The sequence below is a fragment of the Podarcis erhardii genome (genome assembly GCF_964252035.2).
Source record: "Podarcis erhardii genome assembly, chromosome: Z".
NCBI lineage: Eukaryota > Metazoa > Chordata > Lepidosauria > Squamata > Lacertidae > Podarcis > Podarcis erhardii.
Window position 1 is genome coordinate 33886369 of NC_138504.1, and position 27844 is coordinate 33914212.

General features: G+C 44.3%; 1 protein-coding gene and 1 long non-coding RNA gene across 6 annotated transcripts in view; one reads left to right on the top strand and one right to left on the bottom strand.

Annotated features, from left to right (window-relative positions):
• Positions 1 to 1283: 1283 nt before the first annotated feature.
• Positions 1284 to 27844, top strand: part of BRD3 (bromodomain containing 3) — a 37357-nt gene continuing 10796 nt past the window's right edge. Inside the window, exons 1-10 of one of the 3 annotated variants that reach the window (XM_081847021.1) lie at positions 1284 to 1488; positions 9161 to 9491; positions 11407 to 11544; positions 12607 to 12754; positions 16108 to 16334; positions 17384 to 17755; positions 19229 to 19357; positions 21710 to 21901; positions 23037 to 23069; positions 26275 to 26516. In XM_081847021.1, the coding sequence (XP_081703147.1) occupies positions 9291 to 9491; positions 11407 to 11544; positions 12607 to 12754; positions 16108 to 16334; positions 17384 to 17755; positions 19229 to 19357; positions 21710 to 21901; positions 23037 to 23069; positions 26275 to 26516 (1682 nt within the window). In that variant the 5' untranslated portion in view covers positions 1284 to 1488; positions 9161 to 9290. Of the gene's footprint in view, positions 1489 to 9160; positions 9492 to 11406; positions 11545 to 12606; positions 12755 to 16107; positions 16335 to 17383; positions 17756 to 19228; positions 19358 to 21709; positions 21902 to 23036; positions 23103 to 26274; positions 26517 to 27844 lie in introns of all 3 variants that reach the window. The other 2 variants (XM_081847020.1, XM_081847022.1) reach the window with 2 other exon arrangements.
• On the bottom strand, positions 12789 to 27622 carry LOC309333609. 3 transcript variants are annotated; one of them, XR_014152579.1, is made up of 4 exons: positions 27336 to 27622; positions 22976 to 23086; positions 20152 to 20186; positions 12789 to 12917 (listed from the first exon to the last, which is right to left on the bottom strand). It is a non-coding gene; the product is annotated as an uncharacterized lncRNA (long non-coding RNA). The 3 variants fall into 3 exon arrangements; XR_014152580.1 differs by having other exon boundaries at positions 20152 to 20747; XR_014152581.1 differs by having other exon boundaries at positions 22077 to 23086.

Sequence of the window (27844 nt, forward strand, 5' to 3'; positions counted from 1 at the left end):
TTTCATAACATGGTGCTCTAGAATAATATAGCACTACAGAAATACTTTCATATAAAATGAGTTGTCTGAGAAATAAATGAAAATGGCTAGTCTTATTCAGGTAAGAGTGTGCAAACGGAACTGATTGCTTTGAGAAAAATAAAAATGACCTTTTCCTTTATATATTGATACAATAAAGCCCAAGAACACTTAACTCCATATACTTTGATGGGAATACTTTGTTATTTATTTTATTTAGTTAGTTTCATTTTAACAAACTTTTCTTTATTTTTCTTATGGATATGATTGTCTGTTTAGTTTTTGTTTGTTTCTGTATGATTGAAAGATCCAGCAAAACACACTTAAGAAATAAATAAAACAAGCATGCAGCGTTCTGCATTTATATTTCTGGCCTATCAGGAATGCACATACGCTTTGGAAATCATACAAATGCAAATCGTTGTTGTTGTTAATAAAAAACATTAGTAATAACAACTGGTAATAATAATATAAATCAGTTTGTAAGTTTTTAGGAGAAAAATATACGTGCTATGTTCTGCATTTACAATATGTATGATCGAGCCAGGAATGCTGACTCCTTTGGACATGATTCAAATGCAAACCAGTAATAATAATATCAGTAATAATAGTACTATTAACAATATTTTCTACCAGCCTTAAGTCTTCAGGAATCAATAAATATTATGTGTTTTGGATTTAATATATCGCCGGCCAGCCAGGAATATGCCAGATACCTTTGGAAATGATTCAAATGCAAATCCGTGACGATAATTAAGTCAGGAATAATAACAGCGCTACTACTACAAATTATTACCGGTTGGTAAGTCTTTAGGAAGCAAAAACGAGAAAGTCTGAAAGAGAAGAGCTGTATCACGCCCCTCGCGCCTTTTCCTAGTCTGAAAAAGCAAAATGAGGCGGGAGAGATGTATTTGCATGGAGGAAGACCCGGGCGACGGACTTTCTCTTGGAAATGCCTTCCTCCCTGGACACCCCCTCCTCAAAATAGACATAATGGGGAAACACATTTTTGCACCTCCCTCCACCCATGTTGCTCCTGTGTTTGTGTGTACACATACAGACGCATGTGAAACCTTCGCAAGCTTGATCCTCCTCCGCTTTCTGGTCCATACGGGGGGGGGGGAGAGAGAAAAAAAGGAGGGCGCAAAGAAAGAAAGGAGCCTGTGCTCCAGGCTGGGATTTGTAGTCTTGGCCGGGGCGGAGCACCTTTCCCAAGCTGGGCCAGCAAACTACGTTACCCAGCGACCCCAGCGGCGGGGACGCATGAGCAGAGCGCCTGGCTAGCTCTGAAAAGACTCTCTCTCTGTAGCTCGTAGCACATCAATTCTTTACTTGCTTTGGAGAGAACTAGAAAAAAAAGGTGGTGGTAGTGGAAGGAGGGGGGAATCAGTCGAGCCCTACCGGCAGCAGCCAGAGGAGGTGGTGGTGGTGGAGGAGGAGGAGAAGGAAGAAAAAGCCCGGCCGGCCCGAGTAAGCAAGCTAGACGCGCTTCTGGGGGGGGCTTCTTTGGTTTGGTGGTGGTGGAGAAGGAGAAGAAGAAGAAGAGAGCAGGCCGCGGAGGGCGGAGGCAAAATCGCGCACACAAAGGCTCCTTTCCCTTCTCCAAGCGCGCCGCTCCGGCGTTTCCTTTTTGCGCTTCCTCTGCTGGCAACAGTGTAACAAAAGGGCGAGCGCGCGGCTGCCCTGCCGCAGACGCAAGGAGGGCTCCGTGCGCCCTCGTTCTGCGCCGGACTCCCTCCCTCCTTGCCCGCCATCTTTCGAAGCGGGGAGAAGGGCGAGCGATCCCGCTTTCCTCCGGCCCGCGCTCGCACAAAGGAACGGCGGGCGGGGAGAAGCTCGCCTCTCCACCAGCCCAGGCCCCCCGTGCGCCAGCCGCTTGCCTTGCTGCCGCTGCTGCGCGCCTGGCTCCGCTCGGCTGGAAGCAGCGCCGCTTCCTCGTCCAGGCGGCTTCAGCGAGCGCCTTGGTTTGTCTCCTATCGCGTCGCGCTCTGTTTCCTCGCTTTTCTATCGGGGTGTGTTGCGTTTTTTTAAATTTTCCTGTGTGGTAGTCACTTTAGAAAACTCAGAAAAGATTGCGGGGGGGGGACTTTTCTTCCTTAAAAACCCTGTTGCATATGGAGATCTCTTTTAGGGGCGATTGCAGATGGTTGTTTGGTTGATTGGTTTGTTTATTGCATGTATATCCCATCTCCTCCAAGGAGCTCATGGTGGCTTACATACCCGTGACCCCATCTCCAAATTTTATCCCCAGCAGCAAACCTGTGAGATAGGTTGGGTTGAGACTGGTTGGCCACAAGGTCATGCCCACCCGGTGAGCTTTATGGCTGAGTGGGGAATTTGAACCCTGGTTTTCACATGCCCAAACCCAACACTCTAACCACTATGCCAGACTGGCTCTCAATATGGCTCCATTACTCCCCATCACCAGCTTGGGCTCTGCACTCTCAGTTCCGCAATCAAAAGGTCCAAGGACCCGATTTTGGTCCCTGGAGTTAACTGGTGTGTCTATCTGATGTGTGTTGTACCTGCTGATTTAGACCTGTTTGCCTGGAAGGTAATCAGCTGATTTTATTGGGACCCCCCCAATGCTAACTATGTCTATATTATAGAAGTCTGTTCTCTTGGCTTCAGTGTGGCTTATTCCAATGGAATTGTGGTTAGGATTGCAGGCCAACTCCTTAAAAATAGAGACATGGACAGGGATGCTGCCTCAAGCACTCTGCCCATGTTCTGGAGCAGCATCAAGGAGACTTAAGACTTGTTGGATTTACTTGGTTGTTGTTTATAATCGCTTCAAAAACGAGAATTTCAAACTGAGGAGCAGGCCGCCTCTGAACATATTCAGATCCCAAGGATTTGTTTTCTGTACAAGAACTGAACTGATTTTGCAATCTTTTTGCATAAAAAAATCCACTCCTGGCTCTTCATTTCATTTCAGTAGCCTTTTTTGGGGGGGGGGTGATCCTTGTTTTGTTGCTATTGTAAAATAACTAGGAGTTGGAAACTCCTTGGTCTACTGAAGATTGCATGGATATCTAACAGTAGATCCCAATTAACTTTGGATCCTGTGGCTCAGCGCGTATATCACCTGCTTTGCATGCAGAAATGCTCAGCTTCAATCTCTCATGGCATCTCCAGGTAGAGCTGGGAGAGCCTCCCTGTCTGAAACTCTGGAGTCACTGCCAGTCAGTGTAGGCAGTACTGACCTAGACTATCCCTTTATTAGAACCAGGAGGTCTGGAACCTTAATTTATTTTGGAGAAAAGGCTACATCTGCTTTGCATGCACAGAATAATAGAAATGCAGAATTGGAAGTCCCAGGTCATGCTGGGAAATACCCCTATCCCTACCTGGAGAGCCTATGCCAGTTAGTGTAGAAAATACTAAGCTAAATGGGACCATACTAAGGTATTCCTGTTTAATTTTGCCCTTTATGCAGAACCACAAGGACTAGACATTTTTAAGAAAAGGGCCATGGTTCAGTGGTAGAGCATCTGTCTTGCATATAGAAAATTCCAGGTGCAGTCCCCCACAGCTTCTCCAGGAAGAGCTGGGAGAGTCTCGCTGTCTGTAACCCTGGATAACTGCTGCCAGTCACTGGGCATTATTGAGCTAGATGGACTAATGACCTGACTCTGTGTATAAAGCAGCTTTCATATTTCCCTCCCTCTGCTCACTCCAGCTGCATTCAACTTTTTCAGACCCACAACCCACTATGAACACAATTCTGCACTGAGGGACCAATTTCTTAGTTTATTTCCCATGTATCATTGTGGTGATGGTGCTGCTGTTGCAAGCCACCATTGATCAAGTTGCAAGGTGGAAGTTGCCCATGACCTGCCAGTTGAAGCCTGATGCCCTAGAGCAGTGTTGTTTTGTTTTGTTTTGTTTTGTTTTGTTTTGTTTTGTTTTGTTTTGTTTTAAACACATATTGTTCCAGAGTTTAGGTAGGGCAAATGTTGAGTCCTCTTCCTTGGATAAGGAGAGCCTGCCTGACGCACTTGTAGCATTCTTGTGGAAGCCTGGTTGTGATATCTAGTTCCAGTTCAAGGCCAATAAGATTGTGTTGCCGGTTACATTGATCTCATTGGGGTGTCATCTCTGCCCAGAGTCTCTGTTGCCTTAAACTGAATGGTTGTGCTTATTAATTGTGTGACCCATTGCTGGAAACCATAGGAGGGGAAAGTGCTCTTGTGCTTGGGTCCTGCTTGCAGGCTTTGCATTGGGGCATCTGGTTGCCCTCTGTGAGAACAGAATGCTGGACTAGGTGGGCCCCCTTTGGCATGATCCAGCAAGTTCTTATGTTCTTCCTTATTCCTGGAGGCAGGATGCCTCTGGTTGTCACTTGCTGGGAATCTCAAGTGAGGAGAGTTGCTCTTGCGCTAGGGTCCTGCTTATGTGCTTCCAGATCTGGTTGGTCACTCTGAGAAGAGGATGCTGGACTTTGATGAGCCCCCTTTGGCCTGGAGGCCTGTGTGATAGACTGTCTTGGGCATGCAGGTTTTGTTGTCTCTGTATGCAAGGTGATGGGGAACAGCGATTGGAAAGTGCCATTGTATTTATGTCCTGCTCATGAGCATCCCATTTTGGGAATCTGGTTGGCCACAGTGGAAACAGGGTGCTTAACTAGATTAGCCCCTTCGGCCTGATCCAGTAGGCTCTTCTTATGTTCTTACTTTCACCTTTGCATCTAAGCAAGTGTGTTTAGAATTGCAGGCTTATTGGGGGTGAGAATCCCCTGCAGAAATCCATTAATGACAAATTCAACAACTTTGTGTCAGAATTAGGGGTTTGTGAGAGGGGGAGATGGTGGTCATGATGAGGGGGCATGGAGACAGTGGTCAATAATACTAGAAACAGTTCATTATCCTTAGAATCATAGAATTGTAGAGTTGGAAGGGATCGTAAAGGCCATCTAGTTCAACCACCTGCAATGTGGGGCTTGAAACCAGAACTTTGAGATTAATAATCTCATGCACTACTGACTGAGCTATCCCTTCCAAGCCAAGTTTATAGCACCTGGTATTCCTGGTATTCCATCCAAGTACTAACCAGTCCTGACCCTGATGGTGTGTTCAGGGTAGTATCCGTATATATATCAGTGGGGGTCCTCTTTTGTATATCCCAACCAGTGTCCAAAATCAGCCAGGCGCCAGGCACATTTTGCACCTAACTATTTCCCACTTGTGACCAAGTGAGGTTGCCTGGGTGCCAGGAAGGTGCCAGGAAGGTGCTTGATATCTCCACCATGTGGAGGTGTGTTTCTGAGGATCATTGGATCTTGACTGTTTTCACACATTAATACTACATCCTGTGGAATTCTGTCAGTTACATTTTATCTGCACAATCAGAATAAATTTCAGGAACCAAAATGCTTTTTCTGTGCAGCCTAAGCAGGAGCAGTGAACCATTATAGCTAATTGTTGAAGCTTGTCTTCACTTACCCCACTCCACTGTCCTGCTCACAGTTGTGAAAAATATTCATATGTTATGAATGGACTGTGTCATCATTAAGAAAAAGAGCTAGGAATGGTCCAGGTATGTGAAGTGTTCCTGGATAATGTGACTTTTCTTTAAGTTCTCAAAGTTCTTAGCCTAGCTCAGGGTTGTCATCTGAACTAGCCAGATGTTTAACTGATAATCGAATATGTTAGTGCGTCATTTGAAAAGTAAGACTTTAGAGTCATCTTGCCCAAAAATGACAACTAGACATTCTGTCTTGGCGACTGAAGCTTTGGTTTAAGGAGACATTTGTTCCCTACCTTATACATCTGAGTTTCTAACACTGCAACCAGGCACTGGGAAACAAACTGCCAGAAGGAGTCATTCCTAAAAGAAGTACAGTACCAGTTCCTGGGTACCACAGGAGGGGAGACTACTCTTGTGCTCAAATCCCATTTGTGGGTTTCCCATAATGAGCATCTGGTTGGCTACTGTGAGGACAGGATGCTGGACTAAGATGGACCACTGTTTTGATCCAGCAGGCTCTTCTTATGCTCTTAAGCAGGTTGAAACTTTGTGTTGGGTCTAAATCAGCCTTTCGCAAGCTGTCACCTTCCAGATGTTTGGGACCACAATTGCCATCAGCCCCAGCCTGTACAGCTCTTTAATGCTGGGGCTGATGCAAGCATGGCTGTTCCAGTTGAGGACTGATGGGGATTGTCAGGGAGGGCACTAGGCACTGATTGAACATAAGAAGAGCCTTGTTGAATCAGGCCAATCGCCATCTAGTCTAATATGCCTTTTGCAGTAAGGTGACCAGAATTGCTCACAATTCCTGGGCTAAGTTAGCTGAGTTTAAGCTGCCATCAAGGGTTTAAATTAAGTCACTGCTAGCTTACTTTTGACCACTTCAGCCTTGTCTATTTCAGTGGGATCTGAGTTCTACTTACTTAGTCTGAATCCAAGACATTGCGCACTTCCAAGGGTGTTGTGTTCATCAAAAGAAGGTTATGGACTCTGCTAGCATAGGTTCTTGGTGTTTACTGGGAAGCTTATTTCGCTGATTGATGGTTCCCCAAGACTTGCACCCAAATAAGGCTACAGTTCTATGCTCACATAGAATTAAGTTCCATTTAATTTAGATGCATGTACTTGCAAGTTAATATGCACTGTGCCAGGCTCTTAGTGGACAGGTGGCCTCAGCTTCCCCTGACACCTTCCTGCCTTCCTCCTTTCAAAGAGAACAAATTCACAGAGGATATCAAGGGGTACCATTGCTAGGCATGATGGCCAGGCTCTGACTCCATGATTAGAGGCAGTAATGCTTCTGAATACTTGTTTATGGAAACTGCAGAATGGGAGAGTGCTATTGTACTCTTGGTCCTGATTGAGGGTTTAGGGCATCTGGTTGGCCACTGTGAGGACAGGATGCTGGAGGAGATGGGTAACTTTTGGCTAGATCTAGCAAACTCTGCTTAGGTTCTTAGAACGTAATAAGAGCCTGGCTGCTGGATTGGACCAAAAGCTTAATAATAATAATAATAATAATAATAATAATAATAATAAATTTATGAATCCCCTTTTACATGCATTTCAAGGCAATTTGCAAACACACCATAAAAACCATAAAGAGCTAGTTTTAAAAACGGCACTAAAGAAAACCCAACTAAAGACGTTCGTTGGGGGAGCAATCACAAATAGCAGCTACCGAGGTTGCAAAGCCAGGGTCAGTCTTCCCAAGCCCTTAGCACATGCAAGAGCACAAGACCAACCAGATGGCTCTGGGGGATGTGAGCTCAAGAGTTTCTTGGCAAAGTGGGGATTTGAACCCTGCTGCTGGCATTCATTGGTACTTTGTTTGTGTGAGATGCTTTGGGTGAAGGGTAGCTTACAATAAATACTTATAATTACAACATAATGTTAGTCATACTTGGAGTAGACACACAAAAATTGATGGCCACGAGTAACTTGTTTCCATTAACTTCAGTGGGCTCTACTCTGAGTAGAATTTACTTGGGCACCACCCAAATAAATCCAATTTGATCTACACTTATGATTTAGATGTGATCTTATTTGGGCTGCTCACCATTACAGATTCAACATTTTATAGTTGGTTTTCAAATAAGTAATTGGTTGATATGATTGAGCACATCTCTCTCTTCCCATTGCCTTATTTCACATAAGCTCTCTCAATTGCTTTGATTTCTGGAACTGGCACTGTTAAAGATGCCATGTAATACCCATTCCATGTCATTAAGAAATTCATCTTCTAGTGTGATGGCACCTGCACTTTGGAACTCCCTGCCTAATGACAGGTGCCCTCACTACACTTTTTGGTGCCTGCTCAAAACAGTTTTGTATAGATAAGCCTACACAGGTATCTAGAAGGCTAGTGAATTTTTAGGTTGTTGCTGGTTTTATTATTATTGTTATCGCATGCTTTAATTTTTTTAACGTGTTTTAGTATTTTTGCAAACTGCTTTGAGGTTTTTTAAACAAGTAAGCAGTACAGTATATAAAATTGTATGAAATAATAAAACATTGTTGGCATGTTCTTACTTTTAGCTGTTAGTAGTCTAGGAGTTATATTGGCGTTTTCTGAGTCTGAGCCATGTTAATGTCTTGCCCAATATATATATCCACCTAGCTTTCTTTCAATGTTGTGAATTTGTGCTGGCTGTGCTCAGTATGTGTTTCAGGATGGTAAGAAAAACGTAGTAGATTGGATTCTTTCTCTAGACTTGGGTGGTTAGAACACATTTTTTAAAACCTCTTTGTAGTGTAGTAAATACAGAAGGTTGATGCAGTGTTAGAAACTCAGATATATAAGCTAGGCACCAATATAGCTCCTTAAACCAATGTAATAGTCACCAAAACGGAATGCCTAGTTGTGATTTTTGGGCCAGACGAATTGAAAATCCTATTCTTCAATAGAACGTTTTAGCTCCTGAAATTAATTCTAGTTGTGCAGATAAAATATGGATAGAATTTTACAGGATGTGTTGCTAGTGTGTGAAAACAGTCAAGATCCAATAATCCCCAGGCATGCACCTCCAGATGGTAGATGCACCAGGCGTAATCCTGGCACTCAGGCATCTTCACTTGATCACAAGTGGCCGAAAACAAGGTGCAAAATGCTCCTGGCAACTTTTGAATGCTGGGTTGATGTCTGATTTTACAGAAGTCACAGAGGAGCTCATTCCCCACTCTTTTTCCTGCCACTGCATCATCATTGTAAGGAAACAAGATGTAATTCCAGTCTCTGAGCAAAGCAAATTTCCTCCCAGTCCTTCACCAGAAATAGGCTCTTGTGCCATCAGTTGCTATGAACAAGGCCAGTTCTAAGGATTGCCCCATAAATGTGATTGCCCTGCCAGTTGTGCTCTTGTATGTACAAAGGACCTGGGGTGGTGTGGCTTAGGGTACAGCCTTGGGCTGGCCCTGGCTTTGCAGGCTTAGTAGTCAGCTGCTATTTGTGATTGCCCCACAAGCTTCTCCCTTGTATGCAAGAAAGGACTCGTGGTGGGGAACCATCCTCCTTCTCCTCCTCCTCCTTCTCCTTCCATGTCATAGAACTGGAGGGCCTAATGAGATTTGGCTCCTTGTGATCAAAAGATCGAGCCCTCCACAATGTGTCTTCCCTCCGCCCTTTTCTAGAAATCATCGACTGATGTTTTGCTGTCCTCTCCCTGCTCTCCAGGCTGCATGGCTGGTCCCTGGGAATGGGATGCCCATCCCATCCAGGGATCGTAGAAAGACAACAATTCCTTCCCGAGGACCTGCTGCTGCTGCCTTGAACGCCAGCAAGTCGAGGAGGAGGCAGGAGAAAGATGTCTGCTGCCACCTCAGCCATCCAGGCTCCCCAAGGCCCTGCGAACCCACCTCCCCCAGAGGTCACCAACTCAGCCAAGCCTGGGCGGAAGACCAACCAACTTCAGTACATGCAGAATGTGGTGGTGAAGACTCTGTGGAAACACCAGTTCGCCTGGCCTTTCTACCAACCTGTTGATGCAATTAAATTGAATTTACCAGTGAGTAATGTTTCTTATTTCTGAGGTGTTCCCCCACTTATTTAAAGGCTACCAGCCTGTTGATGCAATTAAATTGAATTTACTAGTGAGTAATGTTTCTTATTTCTGAGGTGTTTCCCCACTTATTTAAAGGCTCCGACAAGGCGTCATCTGTTGTCATGAGGAACCATAGAACCCACTGCAATGCAGAAATCACAGCTATAGAATTCCCAAAAGGTGGCCTTCCAACCTCTGTTTAAAAACCTCCAAGAAGCGAGAGTCCACCGTCTTCCAAGTTCCATTGCCAAGCAGTTACCGTCAGAAAGTTCTTCATACTGTTTAGTCAGAATCTCCTTTCTTGTCATTTGAATCCTTTGGTTCAGGTCCTCCCCTCCCAGAGCAGAGAAAAGAAGCTTGCTCCGTGTTTCATGGGACAGCTCCTGGAGTTTCGGAGCAAGGTGTCACCAGTACGCTGATGACACACACAGCTCTACTTCTCCCTGACATCTGAATCAGGAGAGAATGTGAAAGCTTTGGACCTGTGTCTGGATGCAGTGGTGGACTGGATGAGAGCCAGTAAACTGTGTTAGATTCCTGAGAAGACAGAGGCTCTTAAGGTGGGTGGGTCCCATGTCTGGAGATAGGGCAACCCCACCCAGAACAGGTAACTTACCTATCTCTGAAGGAGCAAGTGCATAGTTTGGGGGTACTCCTGGGTACATCGTTTTCACTAGAGACCCAGGTGTCCTCTGTGGCTAGGAGTGCCTTCCACCAGCTTCATCTGGTTTGCTAATCACAGCCATTCCTGGACACTTGGACAGGGATACCCTTGTAGTCCATGCATAATCTTGAGCCTGCATCGCTGTAATGTGCTCTGTGTGGAGCGGCCTTGGGCCTGGTTTGGAAGCTCCACCTGGTGAAGAATGCAGCATCCAGATTACTAAGGAGAGAGTCTGGTTGAGAACATGGGACACCCTGTTCTGGTTCCCCATCTACTACCAAGCCTGGTTCAAGGTCCTTGTATTAACTTACAAAGCCCTGAGCAACTGAGGTCCAGGGTACCTCAGGGAGTGCCAGAACCCTTGTATCCCAAGTCCATCGCTGAGATACTCTGCAGGAGCATCATTTCCTGAGTTGGTGAGACTCATTTGGCAGCAAGAAGAAACTAAATCTTTAGGGTCATTGACCAGTGCTGTGGAACTGCCTGCCACTTCCATCTCAACCTTTAAATGCCTCCTGAAAACTTTTCAGTTCCCTCAGACTTACACAGGAAATCAATACATCTTTTCCACAATAGTTAGCTGGTTTTTAAAAATCTTAACTTTTTATATGGCTTTATGTATAATGGTTGTAAACGGCTCTGATTTTTGTTGTTGTTATAAAATTGGGATATATAAATATGCTTATAAATAAAATATGCCATCATCCCTGGTCATTGGCCACGCTTGCTGTGGATTACAGGAGATGGAGATGTATTTACTTAAATAAAAATTAATACACCTCCAATACCTGTAATTTCATAATGTAATGTAATTTTATTTCATAAAATTTATACTCTACTGGATAGTAAAAAAAAAGAGAGAAAACGCCTCAAAACAGTTTACAAAGAGAATTAAAAATAATAATTCTGTAATGAACAACATCTGGAGGGCCATGGGTTTTCCATCCCCCACGTTACACTTAACCATGGTTTGTTTCTTGTAACTATTACCAAATGCTGCATATGATTATCTAAACCAGCGGTGGGAAACTTCCTTCAGCATGTGGGCTGCATTCCTGTGTGATCTGCCTTTCGGAGGCCACAAGCCTTCACCCTGGCTGGCTTTCTGCCACTGGTCTGTGACTTCTTGAAAGGTTCCCTATAGGTCCCTCTAGCTGAAACGGTCCCGCCCCCTCCCCAAATAATTAATAAATGAGATTTCCCTCCTCCCAACAGGATTACCACAGAATAATTAAAAACCCGATGGATATGGGGACTATCAAGAAACGGCTGGAACACAACTATTACTGGAGTGCCAGCGAATGTATGCAAGATTTCAACACCATGTTTACAAATTGCTACATCTACAATAAGGTAAAGGATCTGGGGGCTGAGATTATGTTGTCGGGTGTTGTGTCCTTTTAGTATTCTGAGGAGGTCCGGACTATGAAACAAGCCGGATGAGAACTTTAGTGCAAGTGGTGTAAGTCTTATTCTGAAGATGACCAAACACTATTAAAAACACTTAACTGTGCCTGCAATGTGGCAGTGTGGGCCTGCAAAAATGGCTCATTTTGCAGCTCACATTGTGTCCTCTAGTAACCAGCTGGTGGAGATTTTGGAGGGTCTGAGGGTTACTAACTCCCACTGTAGAGGAGGGACCTCGAGCCCTTGAAGACCTGCTGTGATCAACTGGCTACACACTTTTGAGGATAAAATCACTCAGCTTTGGAGGGATCATGACTCTGTGCTTGTTGCAGCTCTGGTTGAAGTACCCATTGCTGCCATGAAGGATGTGTTGTGGGATCAGTTTCTCCTCATGCAATCAGCTGATGTGGACGAGATGCTGGTGGCAATGCGTCTGACCACATGCAACCTTGACCCCTGTTCCTCCTGGCTTGTTAGATCTAGCATAGTGGGACTGACTGGTTGGGTCCAGAGTGTGATTAATGCTTTGCTGCATGAGTGGGTTCCTACTGACATCAGGCAGGCACCTTTGATCAGCAGCCTTAGCGCTGTTACAGGTGCCACATAATACTTGTTCCATGTTTGTAAGAACTCAATATTTTAGTGTGGCAGCACCTATACTTTGGAACTTGCCGATTGATATCGGACGGACACCTTCGCTGTACTTGTTGCAGCACCTGCTAAGAGCTATATTGTTTAGATAAGTTTACCCAGATGTTTTAGAAGATTGGTGCAAATTTTGATCCATTTAAAAAAAAATATTGAAAGTTTTAAATCCTTGCTGTTAATTTTTCTAAGTGATGATCTTAATTATCTTTTTCTTTCTTTGCAAACCACTTTGAGGTCTTTCCCCACCACACTCAAGTGGTGTATGAATGTTATGAAGCAAACAAATAAATAGATGTGAGGTGTCGAGCCTTCCTGTGTGTCCTCCCCATGACCTCCTGCTTTCTCCCACCCCGTCTCCAGCCCACCGATGACATCGTTCTCATGGCCCAAGCCTTGGAGAAGATCTTTCTTCAAAAAGTCGCTCAGATGCCACAGGAAGAGGTTGAGCTCTTGCCTCCAGTTCCGAAAGGCAAAGCGCGGAAGATGGCTGGCAGCGGGCACAGCACAGGTTGGGTTGGCATCTGTCATAGAACCATAGAATTGTAGAGTTGGATGCATCCTCTAGCGTCATCTAGTCCAATCCCTTGCAATGCAGGAATCACAGCTTAAGAATCCCTGGCAGGTGGACTGTAGAGTTAGAAGTAACCCAGATGGTCATCTAGTCCAATCCCCTGAGAGGCAAGTGGATTATTTATGGATGAAGCAAATAGGGAAAGGGGTGTAGCTCAGTGACAGAGTGTCTTCTTTGCATCCAGAAGGTCCCAAGTTCAATCTCTGACAGCAGCTTGTAGAACTGCAGAAGTGTCCTCTTTGAAACCCTGGAGAGCGGCTACCAGTCAGTGTAGACACTATTGAGTTGGATGGACCAAATGTCAGACTCGTATAAGGTATCTTCCTGTGCTCCTATTGAACACAGCTCTTTATTCAGAATCATGAGGACTAGAATCTTAATCTTTAGGGGGAGGGCCATAGCTCAGGGATGGAGTGTTTGCCTGGCATGCAGGAAGTCCCAGGTTAAGCTGCCACTGGCATCTCCAGGTAGTGCTTGAGGAGAGCTTTGGCTAGAGAGCTGCTGCCTGTCAGTGTAGACAGTGCTGCGCTAGATGGACCAGTTGTCTGACTCAGTGGGAGGCAGCTTCCTATGTTCCTATCTAATGAAGCCCTGTAATCAGAACCGTGAGGACTAGAAACTTGTTCTCAGAAACATTAAGGGCTAGCAGTTTTTTTGCTGCAACACTTTCCAAGTTACAGAGAAGAAGATAAGATTCAGGTAGAGGATTTTAATTATTTAGAGCTTTTCTATGGCTCTCGTCACTCAAAAAGGCTCACAGGAGTGGCTTAAAACAAGACAATCCCTCCTCATAGGCTTACAGCTTTTTAAAAACAAAACAAAAACACCATAAAAACAACCCATGAGGGAAAAGGGAGATGGATGGGAAGAGGAACAGTAAACTTAAATAATATTATTCTTAAATAATGGCTGTTTTCATGATTCAGAAATAGTTCAGGGGTAGGGCTGTGTGATATCTGGTTTTCAATATGACAATATACCACCAGCTAAACATTATGATATTTCAGTATATCACAATGCTTGAAATAAGGCTGGAACTATGTAGAGATGAATGTGGTAATGCCCTGGCAACTGCTCCTACCTACAGGTCTAAGTCTAAAATTGATAGATTTTTATTTACCTTTAACATATTGTTAAAACTGTTATATTATAGTACTACTGTACTGATAATGTTTAAATTAGCACATTTTCTCTAAAATTAAAGCTATAGAAGTAATTCAGTAGCATAGATATCAAAGGTAAGGTGAGAGAATGTTTCCTAAAAAATAAATTACATTACGAAACAAGAAAAAAAGCCAATTCACAATCACTGTCACACTTTTAGATATTCAAATATATTTCACTATTGAGTCTTCGTTGAATGTGTGCATCCCACAACACCAGTTATTAGATTGTTTGTTAATTTTATTTTCTAAACCAGGCCAAAATAGAGCGAATGAAATGGATAAATTTTAACAGAATAAAAAAATTGCTAAACAAATTTTATATTTTTAGTGCCAGGGGAATCTGCATTTCTTTTATAATCTAGGCGAAACCAGAAAGAATGGATAGAATTTTACAGAATAAAAAAAGATTAAGTGCGCGCGCTCTCTCTCTCTATATATATGCAAGGAAAATTTGATGCATTTAATTATATGAAAATTTACTCATTGATAGCGTGCTTCAACAGTAACGTTACAGATTTCTGGAGAATATATTAATGTTAATAACTTAATAATAAATGTGTGAGAAAGCAAAGGGGTAAGAGGAGAATCGAGAAGCGTTCCAGGTTAGGGAGGAGGGTCTGGAGGACAAAATGAGGAGCATATTGAGGGAGACAGAGACAATTTTGCGTTCCTGCGTACACACACACACACACAGAGAGAGAGAGAGAGAGAGAGAGAGAGAAAGAATACATGCAGATGGGGAAAAGAGGGAAGTGGCCAGAGCACCATGTTTTTCTTTCTTTAAATCTTTTAATTCATAAAAACAAAACGCGCACAAACACAGGAGATGGAGAGGGAGGGACACACACACACACACACACACACACACGACACAGGCAATCGCACACCCTCAACCAAGAAGCACAGCAGGGGGAAGAAGGAAACAGCTCTAATGCCACAGCAGGGTGTTTTTCTTTCTTTTAATCTGAAGCAACTACGTAGGGTGCTTCTCTGCAGCTTGCTTGGGACAGGGGAAGCGGGGATGGGAGAGAGGGGAAGAGCTACTTTAGAGTAAAGTTAAGACGACCTGCCGCCTGCCAGTGGAGAGAGGCTGGGTTAATTAAAACAACAACAACACAAGGTGTTCTGCTGCTTCTCAGAAACAAAACACAAACATGGGAGTGGGGAGGGAGAGAGACATACACACAGACAATCGCACACCAACAACAAGCACAAGAAGGGAAAGAGGGAAGCGGCTCTTACGCTAGAGCAGTGTGTTTTTTTCTTTACTACTCCCCCAGTTTATATTATTACGTGAGAACAGGAGGAGAAAGGGGGCTCCAGATTCAGCAAGAGCCTGGCGTCTCTGAGGGAGGGAAGTTCCTGCTCGCAGGTTGTTGAGCTCCACCTGCTCAGGAGGCAGAGCACTCAGGCAGAGTTAGTTTTTGCCTGCCGCTGAGGAGGCAGGCAGGGGAGCTGGAGAGCTAAGGCAGAGAGTTTACCCTGCAGTGCACACAAAGTTTCTAAGTGAGCGATTTTTGCGTCAGCCTGCTGCTGCTGCTGCTGCTGCTGCTGCTGCTGCTGCTGCTGCTGCTGCTGCTGCTGCGACAGGAAGCACAGAGAAGCAGCTGAGGCAGAGTTAGCAATAACAATGGCTGCAACAGGACAGGAAGCAGCGTTGGCTTCCCGATTTTTGCAATATCATGCATTTTGACTATTGCACACAAGCACACACACAACTCACGATATATTGCCAGGTAATTTTTTAAAAATGGGCATCACAATTTGCTCTTAATATTGATTATAAGACAATATATTGATATATCGCCCGGCCCTATTCAGGGGTAGGAAACGCTTGTTGGAGCTTGCTTTTTGGCAAAAGCTAATGGAACAAGACGTTGCAGAAGACCTTGCAGTCATGAAAGAAGCGGCACACAAGGAAGAAGGGAGAGGGAGGGGAGAGGGGAAAGAAGAAAAAAGCAGCAAACTCTGGCACCGTTTCTTAAACAGTAATTATCATCATGACCAGCTGCGGTAGAATGTTTCTGATTGAGCCGGCCTTCATCCCCAAAAGAACCAGGGAGGGGTTTGCTACTTTGACCCTTTTCTCTCTTGTTTTTCTTTTTTTAAAACAACAACAACTAGGAGCTCAGCACCCAGCAGCCTTATCTTCCGTGTCTCCATCAGCCCCCTTCCAGAATGTCCCTCCCTCCGTGTCGCAGACGCCAGTCATCGCTGCCACGCCTGTGCCAACCATCACCGCGAACATCTCCCCCATTGCTGCGGCCCCTGCTGCTGTGCCCCCACTGCCTCCCCCTCCTGCTGCCGCTCCCATCATGCCTGTGGTAACTGCTATGTCACCTATTGTCAAGGTAAGCAAAAGAAAATAAATCCAACCCACAGGAATCATAGAGTAGGAAGTACCTTTTATCATACAGTATGTGGTGGACATGTAAAATGGCTAAGAGCTTCTGGGAGATGATACATAATGAATTGAAAATAAAAATGTTTAAAAGGAAATTTGTAAAAAGACTGGAAGTTTTCTTTTAGGAATAATTGATGCAGATATACCTAGAGATCAGGAAAATCTCATATGCAACTACAGCAGCCTGAATGGTATATGCTCAGAAATGGAAGGAGGGCACAATACCAACAAAGGAATGGCAGATTATATTGATAGAATATATAGAAATGGCTAATTTGACTAGCAGACTAAGAGACCAGGATGAAAGAATTTTTAAGAAAGATTGGAAAAGATTTGCAACATACTTGAAAAATTACTGTAAACTAAAATGTTAGCAGTGTTAGAATAAATTCAGCAGTATGAAGTATATTGAAATAAAACTGAAAAAGAGAGATTCAGGTAGCTAGCCGTGTTGGTGTGACGCAGTTGAAATAAATAAATTAAAAAATTGTCCAGTAGCACCTTAGAGACCAACGTAAGTTTGCTCTGGGTATAAGCTGAAGAAGTGTGCATGCACACAAAAGCTTATACCCAGAACAAACTTAGTTGGTGCTACTGGACAATTTGTTATTTTTTTTTTTTTTCAAAAAAAGAGAATACGGAATAATTAGAATTTGGAGCAGCAATGGGTTAATAAAACAAAGTATGGAAGGTGGCGGAAAGGAAAATCGATGATAAATGTATGGTTTGTATTTTGGTTAAATGTCATTGTGCAAACTATGTAAAATTGAAAATGATAAATTTAAAAAGAAAAAAAGAGTTGCAAGTGGGGATTGAACCTGAGACCCTCCTACATACACTACCAGTTATCTATGGCCCATCCAAAGCAAGATTCTAGTCCTCATAGTTCTGAATAAAGGGCCCATGCATTCATCATTTATTATTTGTAGCCTCTCCTTTTAAGAAGAAAATCAATTTTTTAAAAATTGTGTATGTGTGTTTTCCTTTGAATTTCAGAAAAAGGGAGTGAAGCGGAAAGCGGACACAACCACCCCGACCACATCAGCCATCACAGCCAGTCGGAGTGAGTCGCCCACCCCGCTGTTGGACTCTAAGCAGGCAAAGGTGGTGGCCCGCCGGGAGAGCGGGGGCCGGCCCATCAAGCCACCCAAGAAAGACCTGGAGGATGGGGAGGTGCCCCAGCACGCGGGGAAGAAGGGGAAGCTCTCCGAACACCTCAAGTACTGTGACAGCATCCTCAAGGAGATGCTCTCCAAGAAGCATGCAGCATATGCTTGGCCCTTCTACAAGCCAGTGGATGCTGAGGCTCTCGAGCTGCACGACTACCATGACATCATCAAGCACCCGATGGATCTCAGTACTGTGAAAGTATGTCCCCTTTTAATCTTGATTCATTGTGTTGATAGCCCACCTTTTCCTCTTCCCTTTTCACAGCAACCCTGTAAAGGTAGGTTAGGTCAGGCTGAGAGAGGCAGTGGCTGTGAGCCAATGTCACACCCAGTGAGTTTCATGGCCGAGTGGGAGGATTTGAAGTTCCTAGGCCAACACTCTAACCGCTAGATCACTTTTTTAAAAAGGTCTGTTAACCTTTTCATAGTGAAATATAAGGGTAAGTTAAAAGGAGACTAGGAATTGTTTGCATGCCTGGATAGGCTTGTCCAAACAAAAAGGTTTTAAGCAAGCACCAGGTAGTGAAGGCACCTCCCTGCTGTCAATAGGCAGGGCGTTCTATAGTGCAAGTTTGAGTTCTTAAAAGCACAGAGTGGGCATTATGTGGCACATGGGACAGTGCCAGTTCTATGGACTGAAGCAGTCAAGTGCTTATATATGACCAAGGCAATCTCACTGGTAAACTGGTCCCAAGTTGTTAAGGGCTTAATACACTAACCCTAACTTCTTGAACTTGTCCCAGTTGCAAATCCTACTGATTATATTTATTATTTAATTCATGCCCAGCCCTCCCTCCCCAAGGAGCTCAGGGCAGCAAACAGGTATACAGTTTAAAAGAAAAAACAACGCTGGAGCGTTTAAAAACCATTATAATTAAAAACGGTTACAATTTAAAATGTTTTAAATCCAGTGATTTTGGGGTTGCCAGGAACAGTCTTCTTCAGCCACCACAAGCTTGGGTTAAAAGGGTCATACATCAATGTTTTCAAACCCCTCCTGAAAGTTAATAATGTTGGGACAAGTGCTTCTCACTAGGGCGGGCTTTCCTCAACCAGGAAGCCACCACAGAGAAGACCCTGTCACGGGTCAAAACTAATCAGGCAGCACCCAGGGACTACCATCAGAGGCAGCTGCCAGGCTGATGCTGGCATTGGATGAAGGGGGAGTTGTGGCCTGGTCATCAACAGTGGACTTGTTTTTGCTGCTCCTCCAATGCTTGCTGGCAGATTTCCAATATAATAGAATTTTAGGGTTCAGGTGTCAAGGGTAATCTAATCCAACCCCCTGAATTGCAGGAATCACAGCTCAAGAATCCCTGATGGATGACCATTCAACATCTGCTTTAAAATCTCCGATGAAGGAGAGTCCACCACCTTCACAACATACATGAGCAAAACTCAAATCCCACATGACATACTCTCAGCTGTATCATTTTATTCCTGTAGCATTTCTAAGTATCAAAAGTGCTTGTAAATAATTGTTTTGTTCTCTGCAGTGACCATAGTAGTTTGTCGATGGTTTCCAGCCCTGCCCCAGATTAAACTCTGCCTTAAAAATAAAAAAAAACTTTTCTGCATATGTGAATTCAAGTTGCTTAGGGCTTTTTCGACCTGTTATCCAACTTTCCCTCTTCCTGTTCTTCCTTCCCTCCTGACTTTCTTGTATTTGCAGAAAAAAATGGACGTTCGGGATTATCAAGATGCCCAGAGCTTTGCGGCGGACATCCGGTTAATGTTCTCTAATTGTTATAAGTACAACCCTCCAGACCATGAAGTCGTGGCTATGGCCAGGAAGCTTCAGGTAAAGTGATGGACAAAATGGAACCAGAACAGAGACTCAAAAACTGATATGAGAAAAAAATTAATTTCCTTGTTAAAGGTGCCTATGAGGCTTTGGATTGTGCCTAATTCCCCTTGCCTGCCTCCAAAATAATGCATTTCTGTCCCTGATTTGGCCTGTCCCAGGGAAGTGACTCAGGCAGAGAAGTGACAAGCAGCCTCCTCATAGGAGCAGAGTGGATCATTTATGCACATCTGCATTGGGGACACTTTTAGAGCAGAGGTGGTCAAGTAAGTCCCGCTGGTGGGCCAGAACTTTTTCTCCTCTCCTCCCACTGGGCAAAATTGTGACAGGTGGGTGAGAATGCCGGCCTGTCAGTCACCTGATGTCACGGTGATATTGGGTGACCTGGTGGGGTTTTTTTTGGGGGGGGGTTGCCTGAGCAGTTGCGGGAGGTGGGGGGAATCATGCAGGCAAAGGCAGAGGTCTTTACAAGCACTGATAATCAAGTGGATGCCTCTGGTTAGCTGACAGGTGAGGCATTTTTAGACCAGCTGGGTATTTACCTGAAGGTGAAGGACAGGGAGCTTGGTTTGGTTGGCATAATTGGGCCTATGGACAGAAGTGTCCCTTCTGGATAGGGGAGGGGGAGCTATCATTTTTTGTAATGAGATTTTTATTAAAGTTTTTAAATAACACAATAAAAACTGCTACAAAAAATACAAACAGAATAAGTAGAATATGGAGTCCTCTCTTAAGAGTAATTTTTAGCCCTTACCACCTAAAGGGGACAGTAGCTCATTCACAGCTCTCACCTGGAATCTTTCCTTTCTCCTCCCAGCATTTGGCCCTGAAAGAGTGACATTTCCATGTACATTAAAAATATGATTATTTAAAACATTCAGTCCATGCTAACACCCATCTTCTCTATTTTCTGTTAAACAATATTTCTTTTAAGTCAAGGTGACTCAGAATCAATCATTTATTTTCCCCACAAAAAGCCTAAGATAGGTTCCCGAATTGTTATTATTGGTACCTGTCAACCATATTTTTTCTTTAATATTAACTTTACCTCCATTAATTCCCACCAGCATTATTCCATATCAGCTGACAGTAAATTCTTCTGTCTGTGTCCATTTTAAATCTATCCAGTGTGGTCACATATTGGGATAATATTCTATATTTTTCTTACTATATATCCATTAGTCCATGCCCTGTATGTTCAAATTCCATTTCCTGTTGTGTTTCCATTTCCTGTTGTATTTATGATAGCATCCCAATCTGCTCTTCTAGGACCTTTGATTTTTTTTGTTTTTCCAAGTCTTTTTCCATAGAGAATAGCATAAATTTAGCAGCAGCATTCTCTGAATTCACTCCAAATTGACTGCAGAATATACTTTGTCTGCTAGAACTGAAGAAAGGCCAGGAATGAAGTTTTTCCCAGTGCTTCCCCCCTCTCAAATCCATCAATGCCATATCCAGACAATTCTCCATATCACTATTTGTGATTTTATCTTCTCCTCCAAATCCTTGTATGGAAGGCATTTCAATTTCAGCATCTGCTTCCTGTAATTTAGCTATTTATCATCCAGTCCTGCTAGCTTTTCATCGATTTGGTTTGAAGCACAGAATTGGAGAGTTGGAAGGAGCCCTCAAGGGGCATCTAGTCCAATCCCCTGCAGTGTAGAAATAACAGCTAAATGTGAGAGGATTCTGCAACTAGGCTGCATCAAAGCAGATTATGCCCAGTTGGCCAATATACGTCCCATCTTTTTTTTTGGGGGGGGGGTGACTCAGCAATGATGCTCTTGTGTTTCACATCCTTGCCTTTGTTCCAAATTGTTTATTTTTTCGAATGGGAGGTTGGAAAACAGTGCTTCCAAGGAGAAAGTGGGTGGGGTGGGTGGGGAAACTCACTGTCATGGAAAGTGGTGATGGCCACCAATCTTAAATGGCTTTAAAAGAGGAATAGACAAATTCATGGAAGAGATAAGGCTGTCAATGGCTGCTAGCTATGGATGCTTTAGCTGAGATTCTTTGCATTGTAGTGGGTTGGACTTGATGATCCTTGGGGTCCCTTCCAACTCTACAGTTCTGTGATTCTTTGATTCTATGGCTGTGCTCTTTCTCTAAGGTCGGAGGCAATGATATTTTTGAATACCAGTTGCTGGGAACCACAGAAGGAAAGAGGGCTCTTGCGCTTGGACTCTACTTGCATGCTTCCCTTTGGAGCATCTGGGTGGCCATTGTAAGAACAGGATGCTGAACTGGATGTGGCCAGTGGCTTATCTTATGTTCCTAGAAGGGTTGTGGGCTCTCTCTGCCCCCTCTACAAACCTCTCTCTTTCATATGCCCTCTCTCTCCGCACGCAGGACGTCTTTGAGATGAGGTTTGCCAAGATGCCGGATGAGCCGGCAGAGCCCCTGGCCCAGCCCCCACAGACGGCACCCGTTGTCAGCAAAAGCATGGAAAGCAGCCATAGCAGCGAGGAGAGCTCCTCCGACTCGGACAGCTCAGACTCTGAAGAGGAAAGAGCCACACGGCTGGCTGAGCTGCAGGAGCAGGTGAGAGGTGGCCCCATGCCAGAAGTCCTCTTCCACACCATACACAGTTAACCTGTGGAACTCAGTCCTGCAAGGCAGTGATGGCCACCAACTTGGATGGCTTTGGAAGAGGATTGGACAGGTTAAGGGAGGAGAAGGCTATCAATGGCTACTAGGCATGATGGCTTTGGTCTACCTCCACTGTCAGAGGCAATGATGCTTCTGAATGCTAGTAGCTAGGAATCACAAGCGGGGAGAGTTGCTGTTGCTCTCAGGTCTTGCCTGCGGACTTCCCTTTGGGGCATCTGGTTGGCCACTGTCAGAACAGGATGCTGGACTAGGTGGGCCACTGGCCTGATCCAGGATGGCTCTTATTATGTTCTTATGGTCCTTTAAAAACAAACAAACGTTGAGATCTCATTCCCAATGGGTTCCAGGCCAAGCTCCAATAAAAGCCCCTCTACATGTGAGCTTGCTTGACATTTTGGTATCTATGAAATATGTTTGTGAAAAAACCTAGTGTTCAGCCAGCACACATATGGTTCTAGAAGTCTTCAGTTTGAGAACCACCTCAGCAAAGTAACTTATTTTGGAGTATAAGTCACTTAGTCTCAGTTGGGCTGATCTGTAATATGAGAGCTACACTTGCCTCTGAAGAATTTAAATGATCATTTACTTGTTTGAAACAAGGTCCTGCTTTTTAGTGTTTATAAAGTAAACTGCAATGTGGCTAATATTCAGAGGCTTAAAAAAATTAATAATCCCAAAATAATCCAAACAGTTTTGGCTTACTAGGAACCTTTCTTTCTTTTTTTAAAAAATTGGGTGCCTGAAGGCATACATTGTGTGGTTCTTATAATGCAAAAAATACATTATAAAAAAGAATTGTGAGTGGGGGAAATGCTGCTGGCCCTTGCGTTTTCATGCACTTTGAGTGGCCTGGAGGGCTAGAAAGTTGGCCCTTTTAAAAGGAAAGAGAGGAAAAAATGAAAAGATTCTCAGGATTCCTTGGGAGACCAGAGTGTAATTTTTTGTGTGTTCATGTGGCAAATGCAGATTGCGGGATCCCCTACCCTTCCCCCCCTCCCTTCCTACCGAATGGATTCGCACTCAGGATGCACGATTAGCTTCCTCGCCTGTCTTCTTGTTCACACAGGACTGTTCCCGATCATTGAGGCAGTGCTACAAGGTCAATGACTCCCGAGACTGGAATGGATGGAATGTATTTGTTTATTTTAATTTTAATTTTAAAATTTTCATTTTCTTATTGCTGTCCGGATATGTCAAGTTGTGTAGCATTAGCATAGCTATACATATATATATATATATCTATAATATCCTATCTATAAGCTGTGTTGCTGTGTTGCATGTGAGATAATTTTTCCGTCCTGCTGATCCAGTAAAGCTCTGGGCTTCAGCTGGCAAGGTGGGATTCTGCAGGTGTTTTGATAATAAATTTGTTTTAAAATAAATTGGGGATGAAAGGGGAAAGAGAGAGGGTGACAAGAGGTCAAGAGCTTTGAGTTCTGATCCTTTTAACAGTCATGGAGGACGGGAATTTTAAAAGCACCTGGATCTGGTCAATGATGAGAGAATGCTTAAAGCAGCACTGGAGAACATCAGTGACCCATCAGCTGTTTGCTGGACTAAAACTCCCATCAACCCCTGACTATTGGCCAAGATGGCTGGGGCTGATAGTAGCTGAAGTCCAACAAGAAATGGAGGACCACGGGTTCCCCACCCTTTATCCAAGGAGAGGGATTCCACTCTCACATGAGGGAATGTCTCTTCTATATAGAGGCATCCTTCCACCTCTTGATTGCAGTAGTGGAATACTTCTTCTTAGATCAGGGATGGGGGCCTGGGGGCCCTCCAGATGTTGTTGGACCACAATTCCCATCTGACTATTGTCAGTGTGGCTGGCGGGGGTTGATGGGAGCTGGAAGTCCAGCGTCATCTAGAGGGCACCACATGTTTCTTACACCTGGTTTAGATAAGAATTGAGCTAGGTGGCCCGCTATAGACTATTTTGTTACAACAGTTTATATTCTAGAGGGCTTTTTTGAGTTTTGTTGCTCTTGGCATGGCAGGAGAGTAGGAAAAAATGAGATTGTGAGCCCCCAAGGGCAGGGCCTCATCACTGCTTTTAACTGATGCTTATCTTAGGAGTTTTGTTAAAGGATCTGATGATGATTTAGACAAAGTCCCATATTTCAGTCCTCCTCCATTGGGCGGGGGGTGGGGGGAACCTATTGGCAGTACATTCTCTTCCACAGCCAGTGCTGCTGAGTCCATAGAGTGTTTGCAATCCAAAGCGATAACCCAGTGCTCCCACCAGATTTCCTGAGAATCCCACTTTTTTCTTTTTTAAAAAAATGATGGGCAAATTTCTAGTCCTCATGATAATTCTTTTAAAGGTGATGTATCTGCTTCTTCCTGGGGTGGAGGTGGGACACACAGTGATATTGCTGAACCAAGTCTTATTTGTGTTTTAACACTTTTAAAAGGGACCCCTTGCTCTGTTTTTGCTCCATTTTTATTTTAGGACTACTTATTTTTATGTGTGTTTTTTTTAAAAAAAATACAAAGTTCCATTCTCACTCAATCCTTAGTGCCTGGGGCAAGTTAAAAATGCAGGGATAGAAAAAACAAAAATGACATTAGAACGGACCCTATTCTGAATGTTGATGTGTTCATCCATCAGTTGATGGCCAAGCAAGGAAATGTTCGGGACTGGATGTTCACAGACCTCTGGGGGAAAAGACAGCCCCACAAGTGGGTAGGGGAGGCTGCCTGTAAGGGCATCTCTTCTGCTTTGAAGATTGGGGTTCCCAAACCTTGGTCTGTGCACTACCAGTACACCACGAGCTTCATTCAGGTGGTCTGTGGTGTGTTTGTAAGCTTATGGTTGAACATGGGAAAGAGCCCATCAGTCATTGTACTGGGAGAGGCTTTTATTTCTTTAGACGCAATGACAGCCAATCAAACCTTCCCACCCACTACCCCCAAAATAAAATAGGAATCTAAAAAGATATCTTCCTATATACAAGTATGGAGAAATGCAAGGTGCCGTTATGCTCTGCAGTTTGCATGGCCGCCAGTAGGGGGCAGTGTCAACTACAGCATGAAGAACAGGTGAGCTATTTTAACAGGGAAGGGAAGCACTGCAAAGCACCTACTGCCTACACTAAAAAGGCATGCAACAAGGCTTAGGGGGAGGGGAGGCTCTTCACACAAAAGCTGAGCAAGCTCTTGTGTGAAGCAACACCCCCCCCCCAAATTAAACACAGCTAGAGTCAGGTTTAATGGAAGGCAGAGTGGCCCTTCATAAAGTGGTTTAACAAGCTGCTTTCTATTAACACCTCCCCCCTCCATTGAATGTGCCTGCAGTGAGGCTTAACATAGAAGGGAGAGGAGCTTCACACAGCTGTTTAGCAAGCCACTCTGTGAATTGCCACCCCCTCCTTTAAAAGGGGTGGGGCTTAGGGCAAGCTGTTGGGGGGGGGGGAGTGTGGATAGGTGAGGTGTAAAGGGAAGAGAGGTTGGTCAGGTGTCGCGGAAAGCCAAAAGGGGTAGATGGGGTTAGCAAGTAAAGTGAACATGCGGGGTAGCTGCATTGGCACACAGCTGGGGAAGGCGACAGCAGGGGTGGCAACCCCTAGTACATTATAAAATGAAATTACAAGTTACCAAAAAAAAGCTTGGCTAAACAATTTTTAGCAGGCACCAAACGCAGTGTGTCTTCCTCACTCCCCTGGTGCCAATGCATCAGACAGGCAAAGCTGGGCTTGTTGCTTTCCCACCCTACGTCTGCAGGGTTGTTTGAGAACTGACACCTCCATGGGGAGGGGACCACATCTGGTGCCTCTTTGAGGGTTGTTGTTGTTTTTTCTTACAGTCAAGTGGTATACAAATATTATGCAATCAATCAATTGGGAGAGGGGGGTATGAAGCCACTGCTATCCATGCAGTTGTAGCCCAGATCATGGCAGGCACATATAGAGCCAGCACACATGAGGTGGTGGAGGGGCTAGATTTTGGTTCTCACCAATGGCATTTTGCCAGGAGCACTGCTTGGTGGTAGCCCCTATAAGATCCTGCAGAAAGTGCAGCCAGTGGTGAGATGATTTGTAGATTTGAGAGAACATTGGCAAATATCCCTCAGCCACCAGGAAAGTAAGATAAAGCTAAAAGGGAGAGAATTTCACCAAATTTGATAGTTGTTGAATGTGATTTCTTTTCTCATTAATTGATGGAGAATGATCAAGGTGGGGTGGGAAATGCAGGAGGGATCCCCCCGGCACAATTTTAGAGTGGCTCATTCCCTCCAAGGGAGCTGGCTCTGGAGCAATATGGCCACCTTAAGCTTTTACTCTTCCATCTTCCCCTGCCAGTTGAAGGCTGTCCACGAGCAACTTGCTGCTCTCTCGCAAGCCCCCGTGAACAAGCCAAAGAAGAAGAAGGAGAAGAAGGAAAAAGAGAAAAAAAAGAAAGACAAGGAAAAAGAGAAGGAGAAAGAGAAGCACAAGGCAAAGGCTGAGGAGGAGAAGAAGGTGAAGGTCACTCAGCCGGTGAAGCAGGCCCAGCAGAAAAAGCCACCGGCCAAGAAGGCCAACAGCACCACCACCGCAAACAGGTAAAGAAGAGAGGTGTAGTGGTCTGGGGTTACTGTTTCTGCAGCACGGTCCCTGTCTCTGATGTCACGGCCTAGGACCCTCGTACCTACGGGACCGCCTCTCCTGGTATGCCCCACGGAGGACCTTAAGGTCCATATATAGCAACACCCTAGAGGTCCCGGGCCCTAAGGAAGTTAGATTGGCTTCAACCAGAGCCAGGGCCTTTTCAACACTGGCTCCAGTCTGGTGGAACGCTCTGCCTCACAAGACCAGGGCCCTGCGGGATCTGATTTCTTTCCACAGGGCCTGTAAGACAGAGTTGTTCCACCTGGCCTTTGGCTTAGAATCAATTTGATTCCCTTCCCCTCTTTCCCCCCCCTTTCTTCTCCTGTGAAGAGGCTGCATCCTAATGTTTTAATGTTGTATCTTAATCTTTTAAATTGTATTTTAATCAACTTGTTTTTATTATTGGTTGTTAGCCGCCCTGAGCCCGGTCTTGGCTGAGGAGAGCGGGGTATAAATAAAAATTTATTATTATTAAAGCCACCCAATCAGCATTGAATGGGGGCTTTTTAAGTCACTGAAAAGTGTGGGAATTAAACTCTAGTTCCCATTTACAGAGTTACGCAGAAGAGAGCCCGGGTCTGACCCTTTCATTAGTTCCCTTTCCCTCCTATAAAAAAAATATGCAAGACACTCCCTGTTTAAAGCTTAAATAACAAACAACTTTTACACAGCGTGCTTGCACTTGTTAGATTAAATATACAAGGCAGGCAGATGTTACTTCTGTTACTAATACATATTACACCTAAGACAACAAAAGACTGTTGCAGACTGACCTAACTCTGAGGTAGACAGCAGCATAACGAAACATATCTGCTGCTCCGACTGTGAAGACTGTTAATAACTGCCATAACTGAACCAACGGAAAATAACTGCCACGGCCTGTGACATCACAGAGTTCTATAGCCCTTTGTGAGCGTTAACCCTTTTACTTAGCGATTTGGATGCTTCATCCCACAAAAAAAGAAGCTTCCTCCTGCTCTGTGCTGACTGGAACGAATCAAAAGGAAAGGAGGAGTTGGTCACAGAGGATCAGCTCCCAAGGTTGCATGGGAAAGCCCCCCTGAGGAGGAGGTGGTTTTTAAAAAAATAGTTTTTATTTTAAAAAATTCTTGGGTTACAAAAGTACGGACATTGTCTCTATTTTCATAGAGTCTTTTCTACAAATCAGTTATGTTCAGTGTGAGACATTGATGTTGTACACAGTATAAAGTTGGGAAGAGGAGGGGAGGGGAGGGGGTGGTAAACATAACATTATTTTACTTAAGTGTATGTGTGAGGTTTT